The sequence below is a fragment of the Aptenodytes patagonicus genome, chromosome 4 (genome assembly GCF_965638725.1).
Source record: "Aptenodytes patagonicus chromosome 4, bAptPat1.pri.cur, whole genome shotgun sequence".
NCBI lineage: Eukaryota > Metazoa > Chordata > Aves > Sphenisciformes > Spheniscidae > Aptenodytes > Aptenodytes patagonicus.
Window position 1 is genome coordinate 26900320 of NC_134952.1, and position 21799 is coordinate 26922118.

A 21799-nucleotide genomic window follows, 5' to 3' on the forward strand; every position below is an offset into this window, starting at 1 on the left:
GCAAATGTAAAACAAAATTATAAGAGCAAGACAGAATCAATGATTTTTTTTTTTTTCTTCCCCATAATTGGTGTATTTTTTGGTAGTGGCTCCTGCTAAGCTCACCATAGAACAACTCTTTTTAAGCTTGTACTTGCTAAATTTGAACCATGATCGCTTTTCTACTGTCAAATTTCTAACCAGTGGAGAAATGGGTTAGTAAGAAGTGTGTGATTCCACGATAACTGTGATTGTTCAGACGCATTGTAACTTAGCTACAGAAACATGGTGCTGTATCTCAAAGCTAGTGATTCTAAACATTTCATTACTATGTATTTAAATTACAATAATTCTTTTGATTTTTCATATTTTATACAGTTTACAGAGTGGACTAATCTTAAGACTGTTATAAAGCCAAGAATTTTGTATGCAACAAAGAAGTCCACTTTAAGGTGATCATGTAGTTTTTTTTAGTTTAATTTACTGGTTGATTAGTCATCTTGGTGCATTTTACATCTGCATTTTCATTCCTTGATTATCATACATACATTAATTCAAAAGAATAATGCCATATCTCAGTAGCTTTACATGTGAGGGGGGAATTTCTAAAATAAAAGCGGGCCTTGAAACAGATCAAGCTGTGGTAAGAGTTTACACAGTGGTTAATCGTTATGGATTATCTACTTAAAAAAATACTACAAATTTAGAGAATTAGTATAAATGTTACGTGTCCACCCTATTATAACGTAATTAACTATATCACATTCTTTTGTACATGTGTGTCTTTCAGCCAAAGAAGCATTTGAAATGAGAATCTCTCCTATAATAATAGACAACACAAACATACAAGCATGGGAGATGAAGCCTTATGTTACTTTGGTTAGTATTACAATTTGATCAACGTGAAAAGGGATTATTGACCAGCATGGCAACAACATATGTTTTAAAATGAGATTGTCTTTCTCAGTCTAGCTGTTGTTCCAGACGGAAGTCTGGAGTCAAAAAAAAAAAAAGTGTTACATGGAATCATATTACCCAGTGTCATACTCTGTGCACATCTGAGTATTGACCTGGCCTAGTTTCCAGGTGACAAAGCCAAGTGCTTTGCACTTGGGAGCAAAAAAAAATATTGTTGAGGAAACTGAATTCTGTTCCTCTTTTATATGATCAGTAAAATTATAAGCTACTTTTAAAATATAATCAGCACTAATTAATGAGTGATGTTTGATGCTTCATGAAACTTGAAAACTCAGTCTTAGTTTCATCCTAAATATGACATAGAGGCAGATACCAGCTGATGAGTTGGAGGGCTAGACTTATCAAATGTTGCTAGCTTGCTTGAAGTTATGCAGATTTACTTAATAATTTTTATTGAAGTGATGTAATCAAAATAATGCACCTGCACTATTTTATGTTAGTAGTGTAGTGCTTTTATTTAGTGACTAAAAGTGACCAGCTTTTATTTAGTACTAAGTAAATGCAATCTACATTTAAATTCTGAAGTTATGTTTAATGATTTAAATAACTTGGTGAACTCTGTTATACGTTTCTCATACTCCAGTTTTCTGGAGCTTCTCACCTTTTTGCTTAATCATTTCTAGATGGGCATCAGCACTTTTAGACTCTAGGTCTTACTTTGCTGTTGACCATTCATCATTTTGGTTGGTAGTTTTAATAATTTATTTATGTTTACAGAACTGCATTATTTTATAAAATGGGTTCTGATTAACAGAAATAATATATTGGAAGGAATATTATAAAGTAGATCTGGGATTTCTCCTACCATGGTATAGAAACACATCAGAGAGTCTAGTGTATAGAACTGACAGCTTTTGAGCAGATAGTCTACATATGCTGCGTGTGGTAATGGATTAGTGAGCAGTGGGACTTAACACAGATCATTTTTATTAATAAATTTTTTATTTTATTATCCTTGCATTTATTAACAATTGTCAGATTAATTTCATAAATTAAGTCCTTGATTTTGCTGTATACTGAAATAAAGATACAACAAAAGTTCTTCTAGGAAGTGCAGGGTTTGGTAAGGTGATAAGAATTTTTTCTGAAAACAGGAACGGGGAGAAATGGCACAGTACTCACAGTGTTTGTCCTGATCAGACTTTGGGCTCCTTTTCTGTCATGATGAGACTAGACCATATAAGGACCATTTACTTGCAGCCCACTCAGGTTTCCCACATGGCAGAAAGGCTGTCCACAATAGCTGTGTTAATGTAACTGAATTGCTTGTTTTGGAACTGGCTCACATCTGGTCAGCTCTGAATGTAAGCAGTGAGCTCTTTGTCTTGGAGAGGCTGTGTAGACATGTGCATACAATACCTGGAAGGAGGAGATGTTCTGCAGTCTTGACTCAGAGGAGGTAGAACATTTAAAGGGATGAAAGAAAACAGTGATTTTTTTTTTTTTCCTGTGATCATGGCACACATTTAATTTTGCAGTAAGAGATGCATATACATGTTTTTAAAAATCTCCATTTATATAATCAGAAGTGAAACACTGAACAAAAGTACGTTATTCCAAATGTTTAATTGGTTTCAAAAAATACAAAAAACATCTTTAAAGAAGCGGGCTATACATGTTGTGTGCTTTTTCATAGAAATAAGAAATGGGTGATGTTGCTTGTTCTGTTTTATATCTGTTTTATTCAGGCTCAGCAGTTCAAATACAAAGTCATGTTCCGAGAACCAGACACTTGGTGGAAGTTTAAACCAAAAGAACTTGAAAGGTAAGAATGTAAAGGAAAATTTCATATTAGATTGTATATCTTTCACAGTCTATGAACTATGATTTTTAAAAAGGTATTGCTTAGTACAGTGGCTGGTGAAGTAGCAAGATATCAGTCAAGATTTTTGCGATAATAAGTAGCTTTTTAATTTTTTTTTCCTACAATATTAACTTTTGTGAGATTTTATATGTACTATGACATTTTTTTTCTGTCACATTGTTCTAATCACATACAAAAGATACTATTAGCAATAGATATTATGTAATGTTTTCATGATTGCAGTTCTTTTGCATTTAAGGTACAGTGACTGCTCCTTTGGGTTCCTGAGGTTGCAAAAATGATGTCAGTTTGGGGCTGTTTTTGCATCTGGCTGGTCTGTTGCCTTACTTGAAATGTTTCTGCTGTCACTGAGTTTAAGGCAATAAGCACCTCATGGCCTGAGAGGGACAAACCCATGTGCATCACCATTGTTGTTTACCTCTTCTTTAGCAGGACCTTCTACAGAGTCATCAAGCCATTACTTAGAGCCAAAATAGGCAAGACGTAAACCCTATGTAAGTGAATAATAAAGTAGCTAGAAGATTGGCTGGATGCCAGGTTCAAAGGGTTTGATCAGTAGTGGTTCAAAGTCCAAGAGGAGGCTGATATCCCTCTAGGATGAATAGTAGGGCCACTACTATTTAATGTCCTTTTTATGACTTGGATGTTGGGACAGAGTGCACTCTCAGCAGATTTGCAGATGATACTGAATTGAGCAAGAGTAGTTTGTTCAGCCTTAAGAAGAAAGGAAGAATTGTATTGTTGTCTTCAGCTACGTTTTGGGAGGTTATAGAGAAGACTAAAAAGATCTCTTCTGAGAATTGTGCACGGATAGGACAAAACAAACATAAGCAAGTTGGAACTTGGGAAATTTTGATTACATAAAAGAAAAAAACCCAAACCTTTTCTTTGAAAGGATGGTCAGGCACTGAAAGAGGCTGCCCAGAGAGTTTGTAGACTTTCAGTCATTAGGGCTATTCAGAATTTGACAAGACAAAGCTCTGTACAACCTGATCTAGCTGTACCTCCTCTGAGTAGGAGGCTGGACTATGTGACCTCCAGAGGTTCCTTTCAATGTAAATTATTTTGTCATTTCATAATATCTGTTGTCATCTGAATTTGCATGCTTAGCTTAAGGTTGGCCACTTTTCAAGCGAGGTAAGGAAGATTATTTTCTTTCCTGAAATAGAACTTACACATTTTCTCCTGTACCTTCAATTTCTGTTTTGCCATCTTTGGCAGGATTCACTTGTTCTGGGTGGAACTGCTGCAGAGCACATTGCTAGTTGGTGTTTAACAGAGTCAGTGAAAATTCCTAGTCAAAGGGTGTCCAGAATAATAGGTGAATAGGTTTTCCTCAAGACTCAAGGAGTTCTTAGTTTAGCAAAACCAGAGAAGGAAGACTGAATTCAGAAATTTTCTGTACCCAGTTTGATATCCTGCATCGCTGTCAGGATCTGATATGGTGTGTTTCTGATACTTGTTTGAAGAAGATGCATTATTGGTACAGTTTTAGATTTTAGTATTAGGCAAAACATCCTGTTGCACAACAGGGCCACCAGGTGCGGTGGAGAAGTCAAGTGGAGCCGCGATTTGTCTGAGATTCCCTGTTTGGAATGCCTTAGTGCACTGATACAGAAAGAATTGCTGTTTCACAGCTTTTGCCCTGGCCCCCTGAATTCTCTGGTTAGTCTTGCTGTAAACTTACTATCATTAAATTATTATTAAATTATTCTCTTCTGTCATTGTAATATACAAATCTGAAATGTTTCTTTTTTTTAATTTGTAGGCGAAACATTCATGGTGTATCTAAAGAAAAGATCAAAAGAATGTTGGAACGGTATGAACGCTGCCTTACTGTTAGTTCAATATTGGATTCTTCAGTCCCAGACAAATCAGAAGCTGCTGGATGGAGTGAAGATCCTTGTCAGGAGGAAAGCCATAGGTTAGATTCTTTTACTAGCTTTGTAGTCTCAAATAAAAGGCTAAAAATGCAAACTTCATAGCAACGGAACCTGGATAATGCTGTTCAACAGTGCATGCATTAAAACAATCAGTTAAATAATAAATACACTACATAGTTTTCTTAATTTTTAAGAATTTCAGGATTTCTAGAAATGAGCAGTCAAGGGGTCTAGTCAACTTTCCGATGCTTTTTGAAAACTTCCCAGTATGGCTGTGTGTTACTTTTCAATGAGCCAATCTTGACTGACTTTCTCTTATCTTAGAAATGTGCTCTTGGATGTATGTTGTAGATACAAAACACTTAAAATCTATAAAATGGTTTTCAGAAGAATGTAGTCCCAAATACGAGCAAATTACTATTTCTGAGTCTGTGTTTTGGTATTAGATGATGTCTTTGTGGTAGAACGTGGATTCTTCGTGCAGTAGTAATGAGTTATCTACTTGCTCTTGAGTATATTTAATTTAGACTTGTCTGCATTTGTGTTGGTTGTATACACTACTATTTTGTAGTGGCTAATCTGAATAATGTTGTATATGCATTATAACAATGCATAGGAAATCAGATTTTATTGTAGTTATTATTTCATTTGTTTTTTGCATGCTTAATGTATTTGAAATGAAGTGGGCACTGATAATTAATGGAATGTAGTTGATTGTGAAAAATGGTATGACAAGAAATGGCACATCCTCTCCTAGTTAACTTCTAGACTTTCTTTAGCATTGAGCCATCAGGAAAGAGCAACAGTCATTAAATAAGAGCATATTTACCAGGTTTGCTGATCTGAAGGAGGAAATGTCTGGCAGCAGAGTGCTTCAGTGCATGACTGAATGCTGGGAATGGGGGAAAATAGACTCCTGAGAAAGTGTTCTTAGCCCCATGCTGAAGTAAAAAAGGGATACTTACCAAGGAAAGTTCTGCTTTGCTTAGCTGCTTCTTTTTTATAAAGGAGTGTTGAGGTTAGGACTAAGTCATCTTAAATTTGTTTTCCTCTCACTAGAGTTCCTCAGCTGGATGATTAGTGTCCTAAAAGGTGGTTTCTGGTCTGTAATTTGAAAATATTAAATAGTCAAGACAAAATTAAAAATGTGGACAAGTGCTTAAAGAAGGTTTGAAATGGGTTTATCTTTCATTCCAATTTGTCTTTCAGAAAGAGAGAGGCACATTCTGATGTAAAGGAAGAAAAACCTTTTGCCTCTGATGTGGAGCCTCTTGAATTAGCTGAAGACGATAAAACTTTTCCCAGTACTTCTCTAACATTAGAGAGTAACTGTGATCCTGAACGTTTTCAGAAAGAGGAAAAAGAAATGGAAGATATCTCAGTGGAACACAATTCTGAGAAAAGTACTGTTCAAGATGACTTGGATGTTTATTTATCAGATTGTGTAGAAAAAGAACTGTCCTTGGAGAAGAAAGAAGAAAAGGGAGAAAAAGTAGAAAAAAATACTGAAACAGATATGGATGAGGTTGATGTGACCATGACTGAAGAGACTGTGTTCTTGCATACAGGAGGAGTTGAGGAACACCGTGATAACAACATTCTCAAAGTTCAAACTGAAGTTGAACAATCTGGCGAAATACGTACAGAACCAAAATCAACACAAAGTAGAAACATAGTGGAACCAAGCAGCTCAGCTTTTGACATGTCAGGAAAACCAGAACTACTGAACTTTCTGGGTGACTGGCCTATAGAACAAACAATGGGACAAAGAGTCAAAAGAGCTAGAAGACTAGAAAAGTCTTCTCTGAAGAGCGATACAGAAGGTAAAACTCCCAGTCAGCAGCATCCCGAGTTAGGTAAAGAGCAAACGGGCCTGCCTGGGACCTGTACTGTTGAAAAAGGACGTGAGGAAGAAAATCTAGCCTCTAGCTGTTCCTCTGTTAGTTCAGATAAAGTCACACCAGAATTGCAAATGATAGGACATTGGCCTGTCTCAGGTTCATTAGAACAGAGACAACAAAGATCAAGGAGAATGAGAAAGACAAGTCTAAATCAGTCCGATGAAGGTAGAAATACTGAAGGTGACATTAATAGAAATGCTCTTGAGACTGTAGATGTGCTTCGTGGGACACCTGTGAACACTGCGGAGCAACCAGATACAAAGAGTTTGCATATGCACCAACCTGAAACAGTAGCTAGTGAAACAGTAGGTGAGAAAAAACCCCAGCAAAATAAGAGAATAAGGAAACATCACAAATTAGCCCTCACTTTTACAAACAACAATTTGCTCCATCCCAAAGAAGAGGAGCACTTGTCTATGCTTAATGCAGCAGAAGAGAAACATGACACATGCTCACATAGACAAAAAAATAGCCATTCACAGACTGAATCACAGGACTTTGCTGTCCTGTGGAGGTTAGAAAAGAAAATGCTTTTTCCTGAGACTACCAAAGTATTGCATGGCAGACTAGACGGCTTCAAACCCAAAGATGTAGATAATGCCTTAGATTCTCAGGAAAAAGTACCCTATCGAGTTATGTATGATAAAAGTACACTTGTGGAAGAAAGTGAACTTATCAGTATTGATGAGTCTGAAAAGCTAAATATGCTATGTAAGCTCTTTGAGTCTGTTTCATTTGAAGCTCTGAAAGATCTGTATGAAAGATGTAACAAAGATATAGACTGGGCCACAGGTCTGCTGTTAGACTCTGATGAAAAGTTATGCAAAGATGTTGATACTGAATGCTTTCAAGTAAGAGAAGCTGAGCCAGTTGTTGCAGACCTTGATTTCAAGGCAAGTACAAACTATGGTGAGAATCTCAAAGACTGCAAACAAATGCCACAAATAATTGGGGCTGGTGATATCTCTGAGCCTTCAGAAGACAAGAACTCATCACTCAGCATTGCAGAAAGCAGGGCTACCAAGTCAACTGTGACAGATGCTGATGTGTCTGACTTGTTGACTGCTACCTCATTGAATGATTCGTTGGAACTGAAAAATTCTGGAGATGCAGCCCTTAGAACTGATGCAGGCAGCTCAGCAGCAGGTATCATTGAGCCATCCGTTTCAGGAAAGCAGAAGATAGAGTCTGAGAGTCCTGTTGAAGAAACTATAAATAAGCCATCAGTCTCACAACTTGATGCAGGTTTATGTATGCCCATGACTTTGCCTCATGGTCCTAACACAACTTCTACCAATTTGAAATTTGAATTAAATAACGAAAGTGACAGTAACCCTTCAGAAAGCAATGCAGAGAATTCCAAAGTGACTGCTTTGTTACTGGAAATGGATCATGTACCTCTGGTGAGTCCTAGGAGTGATAAAGAAACCCAGGGGAGTTCCAGGGAGATATGTGGTAAAGAAGAAATTGAAACTCCAAGCTGGGATGAAACTAAAGCCAAGATACAAAGCCCTATACCAACATCACGTGAAGCCTTCAATATAGATTGCCTAGAACTAACATTACCTCCTGAACTGGCACTCCAACTGAAAGAAATATTTGGGCCTGTTGGCATTGATGCAGGTATGGGCATAATTATATCCATATTTTTATGAAAAAATTCAGTTTGGGTAAGAAAACTTTTCTTCCTTTGCCTGTGCTTTTTTCCCTTCATGCTTGATTTTTAGGGAACAGATTTGCACAATTCCTCGTGATATTGTTGTTTGCTTTTGTTAATCCAAAAATGGAACTGAACTAAGCATGGCAAAAAATATAAATGCAGTAGTGCTACCTTCTGCCTTTATCTTTCTGTATATGCGTGTACTTTAAAAGCATAAGAAAATATGTTGGCTTATTTGCATTTTGAGGAACAGGCCTTTGAGCCTATATTCAGACTCTGAAGGGATATTAAGATGATGAAGAAAATGCAAATTATGACTGGTTAGGAAAAAAGAAAAAGAAAGCTTTAGGCATCAGTTAAATTGCGGAAGGAGAAAATGAATGGTTTAGAGAGAAGATAAAGTGCGGCTGTACTTAAAAGATGAAAACAGGCTAGTCTGCTGAGAGACTATGATGAAGGAAGCCATAAGCAGCTTGAACATGCATCACAAAAGTTAAAGACTGATAAAAAAAGGAAGAAAAGAAAACACAAGGAATATATGGCTTGTTTGTTGTCTCTCTTTTTTCCTTTTCTTTTTTTTTTTTTTTCTTTTTCATCTTTTCTCCTGAAGATTACTTGATGTGAAACCCTGGATGCCTGATTTATTGGTGGGTTTGACTGCTGGCCTCTTTGCCTTCCATGCCTACCTCCTCCAAAAAAAAAACCCGTTTGTTTTTGATAGCAGAAAGGTGTTTTATTGTGTCTGAAATATGCCCTGCCTTTTTATTTGATATATATATGTACTTCTTGCCATTTTATTTTTGAAAGGGTGAGAAACAGTATCAGAAAGATCTTTTAGGAAAAAGCTGTATCATTATGATACCATGATAATTCCTGCTGTTTCCTTTAGAGTTAGAGGGGATACTTGGAGTTTGCTTCTCTGAGTCTGTGTGTTTGAAAGGAGGGATGTGACTGCTGTTGGGCAGTGGCGAGTATGTTGTGTTACATAAAAGCAGTTGCCTGTGGATTGCAATAAAATAGGAGGAATCACAGTTTCACAAATGAAATTGTGGTTGTAAATTAACAGGGGCTTTGTCAAAGGAGGTTCTGCTAGAAAAATGGAAAAAAGGAGGAAAAATGTAGTTGTTCAGGTAGTCATATTTCAACAAGCTACAATTAATGTTAACTTGTTTTTCCTACCCTTTCTGAGTTTTTGAACACCAGATGATGAATTCTGTGTGGCTTTTTTTTTTTTTTTTTAACTTGGCAGTTGCTGAATTTTTTTCCAGGAATAAGTTTGTGCAGAATCTCCGGAATTCAAATTAGTAAGTCTAGGCTACTGTACTTTAATTGCTTAGATAAATTTTTATAGAATGCTTTAATGAATGTATTTTCTTTCTTCCATAAGGATCACTAACTGTTGAGGATTGTGTGGTTCATATTGATATGAATTTGGCAAGAGTGATTCATGAAAAATGGAAAGAATCTATTCTGGTTAGTAGATTTCTTGCTTATGATATGGTATGGCATGCTTGCGCTTTGCAGACCATTTGTCTCCTTATGTGTTGGTCTAAATGTGTAAGATATAAGTATCTTTGCAAGAACAATGATAAAATACAATAGTAGTTTGTAAAATATGTGGAGTATATCAGCATGTCATAATCATCAGAGCTGTTGAAAGACAGGTTAAAAGATGAAGAAACTGCATGTCATGAGTGCCTCATCACAAAACCAAGATTCTTAAAAAAGAATGATCATAATGCCCAATTTCACTACAAGATTGATCAAAAATTCCACTGGCCAAAAATCATTACTGGCTTTTTGACATGTAAGAAGAGTTATTTTATGAATAATTATGTATACAAAACATCTCTATGTACATTAATTGAGAAGAGTTCTCTAACCTCCGTTCCTTCATAGCCTTATGAAACTTGGGATGCTTTTTGGCAAAATTTTTGTTTGGTTTATTTAATTAAGGTTATGAAAACTTAGCAGTGGGGCATGTTCCTCTAGTTTCATGTGTTTTCGGAAAGATAGTTCTATCAAACTTCACTTCGTAATTATTTTTCTTAAATATATTTCTTTTAAAATATCCAATCTTTGAGAAATACTGTGAGACGTTATTTTGAAGCTGGTTTACTTAGAAGCTAACACTTGCGAAGCTTCACTGCAAAATTTATACCTTACTTATAACATTCATGGTTTTACTATTTTTATTTAGAAGCGTCAGAGGAGAGATGAATCATGTAAGTTGTTTGCAGAAGGTATGTTACGTATTTCTCTTAATTGTAAAAAATACTTCAGTAAGGTTGCAAATATTCTGTCTATTGAAAAATGATGGATTCATTTATTAAGCTAAGCCCTTGGTTCTGTTTACCATTTTCTTACGGAGGTGTGTGGGGAAAAATAAGTTAATTATAAGCAGAATCACTAGTCCCAGGTAGATACAAGCAAAAAGCCTATCATTTGTGTACTTCAGAGAACTTAAAGAGACGCTCTGTCTGCTCAGTAGGACTTCTGTAATCTCTGCAGCAAGAAAAGGTGTGGCCAGAGAATTACTAGCAGAATAAGATTTCTGCAGGTGAGGGAAGGAGGTCAGGAATACAACATTCACATGTTGTTGTCCTTGTCAGAGGAATTGATTGTAGCAGGAGGATGTCCTTGCTCAAAAAGTATTAAAATCTCTAGCAATCTAGTTTTCATTCAGCTCCCAGAAGAAATGTCCCTCTACAGCAGAACCCCACTACTCTTGCATGGGACCTGGGTGAAGACTTCGATTGCAATGTGGGTGCAAACTCTCCACTCGAATGGCCAAACAGTGCTCTTAGCATTAACACGTAGAAGTGTAAAACCAGATTGTTAAGCATCTGTCCTTAAGTTGTAGAGGAAAGGCAGGTAAACGTGTAAACACGAGTCAATAATTCTCTTATAAAAGCAAACAAACCTCCCCACTTAACGTATGTGCAAGGTAGTTTACAGCTGTAAATATGTCTTGGCACGAAATTTTGGCATGAAAATTTGGTGAGGGAGTCTGATGGTTTTGCTTTTGTTTTACAAAATAGATAAAGATGATCAGACATTCTTTGGAAAATACAAGTGAGGAAGGTGAAAACAATTTGTTGTTTTCTGTTTTAGCATTAATAATATTGTTTTAACAAAACCTAAACCATCTAGGTTGAAAAACTTACCTTAATTATTTTGGCTTTGCTTGTATAAATAAGCTAATAATTGTTTTATTTGTCACCTCATTTTTATTGCTTTTGAAGGTCCTACTGTGATTCAGCAGATAGATACAGATGACTCAGAAATGCTGTTATCTCAGAATGCAGACAGTAAAATACAGAAGAAAAAAACGAGCTGGGTTTCAGGCTCATCTAATGACATACAGACTAAAAAACCAGCAACATCAGACGTTTTTCCTTTTATGGATCACTGGAATGCTCAGATTCAGAAAGTTTCTCTCAGACAAATAATTTCCGAAGAAATAGCTATGCAGGAGAAACAGGACCTGGTATGGATAGCACCAGTTTTTTATGCAGTTTAAATTAGTTACTATTAATGAAGCAGAATATATCTTACCTGGTGACTCATCTTTGTGCTGCTGATTACAGCCTGAATTCATGAGACTAATGCATGCCAATTAGTATTGTTGATTACTGTGATACAGGAGTTTGCTTGTGGTAGATGTTTCTGTTTTAAAAATATAAATCTCATTTTAAAATGTGGTATTTTGATTGTTTCACAAACAGATCATGGTGCATTTCACTATACAGGTTAGCATTTGTGTTCGGTTGAATTGTTTTTTGGATTGCTCACCTAAAAACGAAGATCAGTGTGATTTCCCACACTTTTTATTGGGAAAGCGATATCAAAAAAAGTTCTTAATTAGCTCCATGCCTTGTTTGTTTAGAAGTGGATTGAATTGACGTTAATATTTTTTGTAAGGAGAACCCACAACATTCCTAACAGATGACACATTAAAAGAAGTACTTGAGGTTAATCTCAAACAGGTTTCTGTACCCACTTGTCAGAAAATAGTGATTTTTTAAAAGACTTTTATCAATACTGTATCTTCCACACAGTTCCCATACCCTGTCTGGTTGGCGTGTGCATAATACTGCCCTCTGCTGCCCAGCAGTTGTTCTGAACAGGCATTTTTATTTGTAATTGTCATAGAATCATAGAATCATTGAGGTTGGAAAAGACCTCTAAGATCATCGAGTCCAACCATCGACCCAACACCACCATGTCCACTAAACCATGTCCCCAAGTGCCTCATCTACACGTCTTTTAAATACCTCCAGGGATGGGGACTCAACCACTTCCCTGGGCAGCCTGTTCCAATGTTTGTCTCTGCTAAGTAGCTGTCCTAAAAAAGAGGAGCTTTGTTTCTACTGGTATAGAAAGTTGGATGGATTAGCCTGTCCTTTGAAAGAATGGCTCGTGAATTCTTTCTTTGAACTGCATGTATGTGGCTTACTGATAATAACAAGCTGCTGTGATGTCCGCAGCTTTATTTTCAGTTTGGATCCATGGAGCTTGGCTTTATTTTGACCGCTTTTTTTTTTTTTTTTTTTTTTTTTTTTTAAATCTGAGTATTGGAATGATCAGTCCGATTTATTCTGGGCTGTAATTATGTTTTCTTCTTAGCATGACTTCACAAATATGAATATTTATTACAGTACTGCTTCAGATACACCAAAACAAAATTATTTATGCTGTTTAATAATAAAATGTTGGTTCAACCCCAGGCCCTCAATGTAGAGTAGAGAGGTGGACTTTACACAAGCTCAACATCGGACTAGATAGACTAGCAGGGAATACATTCCAAAACTTAAAATTCCTCCTAAAAAATCCTTGGTTTGCTTTGTCCAAGTTATGAGGGAGCTCCAGCTGAGTTACTTCAAACAACTGCAGAGTACTGCAGTGGTGTATAATACAACTCACCTGTCCCTACTTTATTCTCATCAAATCAGTGTGGCAAGCTGATACTGGCATGTTGTCACTGCTGTGGGTGCATACCTACTGAGTAGATATTTTTTTAAATCTTAACAAATAACGGTAAAGTTGGAATGGCTTTGCTGTTACTATATTTTGTTCTAATAAAAAACTTGTAATATTTTTCCTTTGTCTTCTGGGTAGAATCGTGTTCCTTCTATGGCTAGAAAAGACTGTGCCGCTAAACTAAAGGAGAAGCAACTTTTTGAGATGTTTCCAACTATTAATCAAAGTTTCTTAATGGATGTCTTCAAGGACAACAAGTAAGAAATCTTTAAAGTTCTTTGTAAAAATGGTACTCAGTAACACTCTGTAGTACACAGTTACTGTCTTAAATATTGAGTTAAGATACTGCTAAAGAATGGGTTTTTCCAAACTAGCACACTTTTTGTAGATCTAAATAAAGGCAAAACTAGCTGGTCTTAAAAGCAAAAAGGGCATAAAAACTCTATGCGTAGACTTGTTTGGTTTTTGGGGGAGTAGGCAGTTTCTCTCATTGGGAGAAGAATGTCTCTGGCTATTGACGTCAGACTGACTGTCAGTGGAACTGTGTATTTGCTCAAGCTGAGGTTTAAATCAAGTGGGATAAATTAGTGGGGATGGTAATAGTGGGTTCACAGAAAATGGCATCCACCCAGGAGGAACATCACCTGATGTTAGCTGTGAGTACTTTCAGGGTTACTATAGCAGCTCTGAAGGAATGAGCCATGTCTCCATCTCTTCCTGCTGACATTCTCTTTCTCTTTTCTGCATTATATTTCTGGGGTATGTGGTTACCTTCTTAAATCCAAGTTCCTGAGAACTGAACTTTTTTTCAAGAGAAACTTCTTTTTTTTATCCTTAGCCAACTGAATATCTGTCTCTACATATGGATTTGCATGCCTGTTTGTCAGTCTTTCTGCTTGTCCAGCTTGTTATCAAAACCTTTCCTTGTGGGATGTTTAAAATACGTCCTTCATCCATCTCTACAGCTCTAACATTTCACCATCTCTTGTTTTTCACATTCTAAATTCTCTTCCTAGTGTTGCCTTTCCCAAAATCTATCTTTACTTTTGATCAGTCTTCCTCTTGTCTGCTTACTGAACAGCAAGAAGAATAAAGAAGAAAGAGGGCTTATTAGAAATCTGATGGCAACTGATGTCCTATTCTTATTTCATTAAATTTAATAACAAAGCTTGACTGGAAATAAAAGGATTTTCCTGCATAATGGTTTCAGAAAACTAGCTAGTTTTAAACTAGTTTGTACTGTCTAACCCTGACGAGAGAAGATTTAAGATGAAGTAACTTATCCAGCCCAAAAAGCAGTGTTTACTTCTAAACTAATTTCTGTTTGATTAAGGTAGGATGCAATTTACTTCAGTATTTCATTGTCCTTTTAATATTCAAGTGCCCCTCAATTACATTTCCAAATCAACCAAGACTGCATGTGTGTTGATGCCAGTAATGCAGTACGGTGAGTCTGCAAGCCTTTTTGTAATAAGGTGGAAAATTCCATTCCAGTGCTTTATTTCCATTGTCATCTATTTCTGTAACAATATCAAGGTTTGTAATACGCATTTTAATAAATGTAGCAGCTATTAATGTATTTGTAAAGTCACAGATTTTACTTATCCTTTACAGCTACTCTTTAGAACAAACTGAACAGTTTCTGAACTGTGTTCTGGAGGCAGATCCTGTAAAAACAGTTATAGCTCAAGAAAGTGTTCAGCAAAATGAAATTGTTTCTTCCTACAGTGCTGTAAAGAACCGGGAGAAGAAGGTATTTTTATTTTTTTTTAAATAGTAGTTACAAACATATCCAAAGCTATGTTAATGAAAACACCCTACAATGCATACTTAGCTTCAATGTTGCAAATTCCTACAGGCAAAAAAAAGTAAGGAAGAGGATGATCCTTTGAGGGAAGTATTTCAAGATTTTGAGTATCCACAATATGATGATTTAAGAGCAGAAGCTTTTTGTCACCAGCAAAAGAGACAGGAATGTTTGAGAAAGGCTGGGGAGGCCTATCGCATGGGTATGAAGCCTGTGGCAGCATTTTATGCACATCAGGTAAATGTAAATATTGTGCTTTTTGCTTGAATTTAGAGAGGTACTTAAATACTGAATTGGAAGTGATAACAACAACATTGTGCCTACTAGAGTTGATAAATTTGCTCAATTGCTGTTCCCTGTGTAAGCATTATGTCGAGAATCACCTTACAAGTAAAATCCCTTTCACTAGTAATGATACTGATACAGGAAGCTAATGTAACCAAATTCAGTGCGAGACCTCATGAAATGAGATCTATCCGCGGGTCCTGAAGGAACTAGTGGATGAAGTTGCTAAGCCACTATCCATCGTATTTGAGAAGTCGTGGCAGTCCGGTGAAGTTCCCACCGACTGGAAAAGGGGAAACATAACCCCTGTTTTTAAAAAGGGAAAAAAGGAAGACCCGGGGAACTACAGGCCAGTCAGTCTCACCTCTGTGCCTGGGAAGATCATGAAACAGATCCTCCTGGAAGCTATGTACATGGAGGACAGGGAGGTGAATTGAGACAGCCAGCATGGCTTCACCAAGGGCAAGTCCTGCCTGACTAACCTAGTGGCCTTCTATGATGGAGTGACTACATCAGTGGACACGGGAAGGGCTACAGATGTCATCTATCTAGACCTCTGTAAGGCCTTTGACACGGTCCCCCACAACATCCTTCTCTCTAGACTGGAGAGGTATGGATTTGATGGGTGGACTGTCCGGTGGGTGAGGAATTGGTTAGATGGTCGCATCCAGAAGGTAGTGGTCAACAGCTCAATGTCCAGATGGAGACTGGTGATGAGTGGTGTCCCGCAGGGGTCTGTATTGGGACTGGTACTGTTTAATATCTTCATCAATGCCATAGACAGTGAGATCGAGTGCACCCTCAGCAAGTTCGCAGATGACACCAAGCTGAGTGGTGTGGTCGACATGCCAGAGGGACGGGATGCCATCCAGAGGGACCTGGACAAGCTTGAGAAGTGGGCCCCTGTGAACCTCATGAGGTTTAACAAGGCCAAGTGCAAGGTCCTGCACCTGGGTCGGGGCAACCCCCCAGTATCAATACAGGCTGGGGGTTGAAGGGATTGAGAGCAGCCCTGCCAAGAAGGACTTGTGGGTACTGGTGGATGAAAAGCTGGATATGAGCCAGCAATGTGTGCTCGCAACCCAGAAGGCCAATCGTATCCTGGGCTGCATCAAAAGAAGGTCGAGGGAGGTGATTCCGCCCCTCTGCCCTGCTCTGGTGAGACCCCACCTGGAGTACTGTGTCCAGCTCTGGAGCCCTCAGCAGAAGAAAGACACGGACCTGTTGGAGCGGGTCCAGAAGAGGGCCACGAAAATGACCAGAGGGATGGAACCCCTCTCCTCTGAAGAAAGGCTGAGAGAGTTGGGGTTGTTCAGCCTAGAGAAGAGAAGGCTTTGGGGAGACCTTATTGCAGCCTATCAGTACTTAAAGGGGGCTTATAAAAAAGATGGCGGCAAACTTTTGAGCAGGGCCTGTTGCGACAGGACAAGGGGGAATGGCTTTAAACTAAAGCGGGGTAGATTTAGTCTAGCTATAAGGAAGAAATTTTTTATGCTGAGGGTGGTGAAGCACTGGAATGGGTTGCCCAGAGAGGTGGTGGATGCCCCATCCCTGGAAACATTCAAGGTGGGGTTGGATGGGGCTCTGAGCAACCTGATCTAGTTGAAGATGTCCCTGCCCACGGCAGGGGGGTTGGACTAGATGACCTTTAAAGGTCCCTTCCAACCCAAACTATTCTATGATAGATGATATTTAGTGCTTAGTCACACATGCTCATTTTCTCATAGATCTCTCTCGCATCCACGTACTTGTAAGCACCAAGATTTATGTCTGTGTGATCTGGCCAGGTTCACTCATGTGTGACATGGACTGCAACAAACATCAGTTTTCGAACCCTCTGTATGTCCCTTGGGTTCATCTTAATTGGCGATGAACTGTTTTTAGACATGTCTTTTGTACTTTTTAGGAGTCAGACAGGTATTAAGATGTGATCTTTTGCCTCAGAATCTTGCTTGCTTCATCCTCCATAAAACTTGGGCAACATTGCTGCCTGTTGTCTTTGCTTCCTCATTCTGACTGTCTTTATGACTACAGTCTGTCTTGGGTTGGGATAAACGTGGTGTGGTATGCCATGCTTTTTGCCATCCATCTGGTTTCAGAGTGTGGATCTGCTGCTGATCAGTCTTGTGTGCTCTGGCCTTGGAGCACAGGCTCTCTGGTCTTGATTCAAGCACATTTCTCAGTATATACCAGTTTGATTACTGTTGATGATTGCTGTTGAACATATTCTTGATTATAAATATCAACTGTTCTTGTAACCGTTCCTGTACTTTGGTTTCTCGGTGCCTTCACAAGACACCCTTCCAAACACACTTCATTCAGACCACTCTTAAAAATTCTGTTACAAATATCTTCAAAGGCCATAGCTTTTCCCTGATCTAATAGCATATAAAAAATTGGTAAGAATTCACATTATAGAAGCATTTAATTCTAAACTATGAGTTGCATTATGACAGAACAAAAATGTAATAATGAATCACTTGAATTTGCTTATTATCTTAAAAAAGCTTTCATGCAGTTGGTATAACATCACTCTAAATGTTTAGATTGTTAGTATGCATGTAGGAAATATTGATTATCGGTCTTTATAATGAACTCTTTATGTTCTTTGTTTATATATTGTTGAAGTTTGGAGAGATTCTAAACAAAGGTCTGCATGATTTTAAATAGAAATGTAATTTCAAGTCCTGTCTGTCTTTCATTCTTAGCCATAACGACAAGTACAACCTGGGAATTTATTATATATTTTCTTTTAGGTAATAAAAAGGCAAACTAAGCTACCTTTATTCATGAAAAATACTTTATGCTTGGTGGCCTTAGCCTGTCTTGGGAATCCTCTGCAAGTGAGAGTTACGGGACTGGTGTCTCTGGTCTTACACAGATACACTTTCTTAAAATGGATCCTCTGAAGTGTAAGACAGACTGTCACTTCTGTTCTCTTGAGCCCTTGTCAGTCCAATACCTGGAGTTAAGTCTTCCATTCCTTTTCAGACTGTGCCTACAGACATCTTCAAAGACATAATTTGTTGCTTCAGATACTATCACTGCAAGGTTCATGGGAAATAGTTGGTACTTGTTCACTGTGTAGTGTGAATAACCCTGTACTGCTCCTTGCCCCTAATTCCAATAGGGACTGTGTTGACCTTGTCAATCATAAAAGATCTGTCAAAAATATTAGGAGAGATAATAGGCAACTATTTAAAAAAAAAAAAAAAAAAAGTGTTTGCCCTTGGCTTGTCTGACTTTTAGGGATTGCGTTCAGAAGAATTAACCTCAGCTATAACACTCAGCAGGTTTTTCCTGGGCTGTTGGGCAGTTTCTCTGACATTGTTTCATTAAATATTTAGCAAAATACTTTCAGAAAGTAGAATTCTATTGTTAGGATAATAAATCTGAAAATCAGCATGGAGTGTAACTTTTTAGCTTATGTAAAGACCTTATGGTTTTGTGCCTTTTCTGGCTTCTTTTCTTTCTTGTAAGGCTTTTGTTACAATTTCTTCTTTGTGCCAGCTTTGAGTAGTTTCTTAAGAAAAGATTTCATGAAATCTCCTTGTGAGTAGGTCTCACTGAGCCTCTTCCAGAAGTTCTGTTGTGATTATAAATTTTACTGCTTCAAACTGTGAGCTAAAAGCACCCTGCCAGTACTGTCGTTTTGAACCCAACGACCAGTGTGGAGCTTAGATTATGTCTCAGTGTGTAATAGTTGCTGTGCTTGTGAATAAAGGGTCACCTTCATGAGCAGAAGATGAAAGAAGCCAACCATGCTGCTGCTGTGCAAATCTTTGAGAAAGTAAATACTTCCTTGTTACCTATGAATGTGTTGGATCTGCACGGTCTCCATGTGGATGAAGCTGTGAATCAGTTGTCCAGAGTGCTGCAGGAAAAAAGTGAAGGTAGGAATAAGCTAATAATTCCTGCCCCCTAAAAGTTATTCTCCTCTTTTTCTACTAAGAAATCACGATACATGGCAATATCAGAGGGAATTAATGTAATTTAATAACATGTAAAAGCAACTGGCCTTTGTGTTGTTTTATTTTCAAAGCTTCCCCATGGAATTCTTTTTCTTTGACATGGCAATGATTCTTTTTGCTCTCTGTCTTGCCCCCCCCCCCCCCCTTTGTGCTTCTTTGTAAATCTTCCTTTTCATTTTATCCTTTACTTTTATTTTTCTATTGAAGACTTGATCTATCCTTCCTCGCATTTTTAACAGAGGCAGTAATGCAAACATTTGTGTCATCTTTGCATTGCTTTGTCAGAACTATGTTGTTGTTTTAATCTTTAAAGAAAAATCATTATGCTGGAATTCTAACCACAATGATTATATTGTCTTCAACTTTTACATGAAAGTGTGTGATTTGAGCTATCTTTCAGTAACTTCCGTATCGATTTGTCAGCAGGATCTCTTGAGATCAGAATAGTGCTGCTTCCATAAATGTCATTTTGTGCAGTTTTGCTTGAGGGCTTGTTTTTTCTCCCAGTGAAGTGTTCAAGTACTTTATGAGTGTTCTTGCTCTAAAAAGATACGTTTTCTGCATTATTAGTTTACCTTATATATTTAAGCACACTGGGAATGCTTTTATAAGAAATATTTCTTATACAAGGTACCACTGCACAAACCTAATTTTTTGAAACAGCTACTCCACACAGGAGAAACCAAAGTGTTCAGTGGGACGTTCGATAATCCTTTTCTTTCAACATACATCAGAGATAATTAAATTGCATTATCTTGTGCTATTCCTAAAATGACATTTGTATACTTTAAGCTGTAACCTAATGCTTTTTAGAGCTAAATTTCCTGAGCTGCACTTACATCAGGAGTCCTGGAATGATGGTAGGGGCTCTCCATTCAGTCCATTCACCTAAATCTAAAAAAAAGTTCATTTCAGTGTGCATACATGGGAAAGGGATCAATATGGGGCACTCAGTGCTGGCAGAATTAACTGTAAACTAATATAAAACCCAAATAAAGTTAAGCAAGAGAGAGAGGGAGGGTAGTTGAGGAAAAATGTCATGTGAACTGATAATCTTGAACTGGTAAATCTTGGCTTTGTGAGAATCCAGCTTAATTTGTTTTTCCTCTTTTTTCAAACTCTTCATCAGTTTACGTTGCTGTGATCTCTGGGAGAAGAGCAATTTCTTTTGTTATCAGGGCGAGGTGCCCTAATAAAGCTCATGTGATGTGTTGATCTGTTGATTCACATGCTCTGACGTAGCAGAAATTAGTTCAAATAAGTGTGACTTAAATGTCAAAAACTGTGTGGATTTATATTTTCCTCCTTCTTCCTTTCTTTATCCAATAAAATGTTATTTTTTCATTCGTATTAATTTAAGATAAAACGTGAAACAATAGAGAAGTGTCACTTAAACTGAATTACACCCACCTCTTAATTTTGCAATTTTAATTTACATCACAGGATGTAAATTCCAAGTGAAGATTAGATGATAGAAACAGTAAAGCTGCTATGAAATTAGAAGGATTTTGTGATGATCACAACATGCATATTGCAAGCAATCTAGATTTAAAAAGCTTGACTATATTTTTTCAGAATATCTTTTTCAGAAAAGGGGAAAAACGGCTACGTTTATGTAAAAGATGCATAGCCAGCATGGGAAAGCGCAGTTCTAAATCACTAGTGAGAGTTTTCAGAAGAACGGATGGAAAGGTTATACTGAATGCCAAGTCTCTGCTGAGGGAAAATTTTAACCGTTACAATCCCTGCTGTTACAGAGTACCAGCAGACTGGTGGTAAACCATATCTCTGTGTTATCACGGGAAGAGGAAGCCATAGTCAGGGAGGAGTTGCTCGCATCAGACCAGCAGCTATCAGATACCTCACAAGCCACAACTTCAGGTGAGTTTAGATTTTTGTTACTGATACATTTTTTTTTTCTTAACCCACATTTGACTAACTGAAAATTGAAGTTAGTTTTAGAATACTGTTAAACTCCTAAACAGATTAAGGCAGGTCTGCTGTTTCAGATTAAAGTAGGTCTGCTGTTTTATAAATCCAATGCAATTGTGTGACACAAAACCATCTTATACGGGGCACTGATTAAATGGTAGGTCCTTCCCTCTGAGATAGATTAAAACACTATAAATTAAACTTATCTAACATAGTTTAATTACATATTTCCATTCAAGGTTGCTAGCTTTACTGCAAGAAGTTGTTAATCCTGCTTTTTATTGATCTCCAATACCTGCTTTAGTTCTCAGCTTCTTATGTGGGACAGCAATCTAGCAAGTCTGGGCTGGCATCAGTGTATTTGCTGCTTTTTCTTTACAGGAGTGTATGAAGGTGACTGTGAAGGTGGGACTCGGAAATAGCAAAGACTTCCCTTCCCATTTCCTTCTTACTTTCTACAGAAGACGAGGGAGAAAATCTGTTTTGAAAGAAGAGGGAATGAAAGGGAAGCAGGAAAAGAGGAGCAGAATGAATATAACCAAGAATATTGGGCGGCTTTTTTTTTTTTTTTTAATCTTCCTCTTAGTTCCTGCTG

At 37.5% G+C, this 21799-nt stretch overlaps 1 protein-coding gene across 8 annotated transcripts in view; it reads left to right on the plus strand.

Moving 5' to 3' along the window:
* The window catches only part of N4BP2 (NEDD4 binding protein 2), a 46784-nt gene that overhangs the window by 19933 nt on the left and 5052 nt on the right, over positions 1–21799 (plus strand). For 7 of the 8 annotated variants that reach the window (XM_076336125.1, XM_076336123.1, XM_076336126.1 and 4 more), the window contains 12 exons: positions 770–858; positions 2646–2722; positions 4551–4706; positions 5875–8189; positions 9614–9699; positions 10427–10469; positions 11472–11716; positions 13348–13466; positions 14824–14962; positions 15068–15253; positions 19026–19194; positions 21030–21153. In XM_076336125.1, the coding sequence (XP_076192240.1) occupies positions 770–858; positions 2646–2722; positions 4551–4706; positions 5875–8189; positions 9614–9699; positions 10427–10469; positions 11472–11716; positions 13348–13466; positions 14824–14962; positions 15068–15253; positions 19026–19194; positions 21030–21153 (3748 nt within the window). The remainder of the gene's footprint in view (positions 1–769; positions 859–2645; positions 2723–4550; positions 4707–5874; positions 8190–9613; positions 9700–10426; positions 10470–11471; positions 11717–13347; positions 13467–14823; positions 14963–15067; positions 15254–19025; positions 19195–21029; positions 21154–21799) is intronic. The other variant, XM_076336130.1, reaches the window with a different exon arrangement.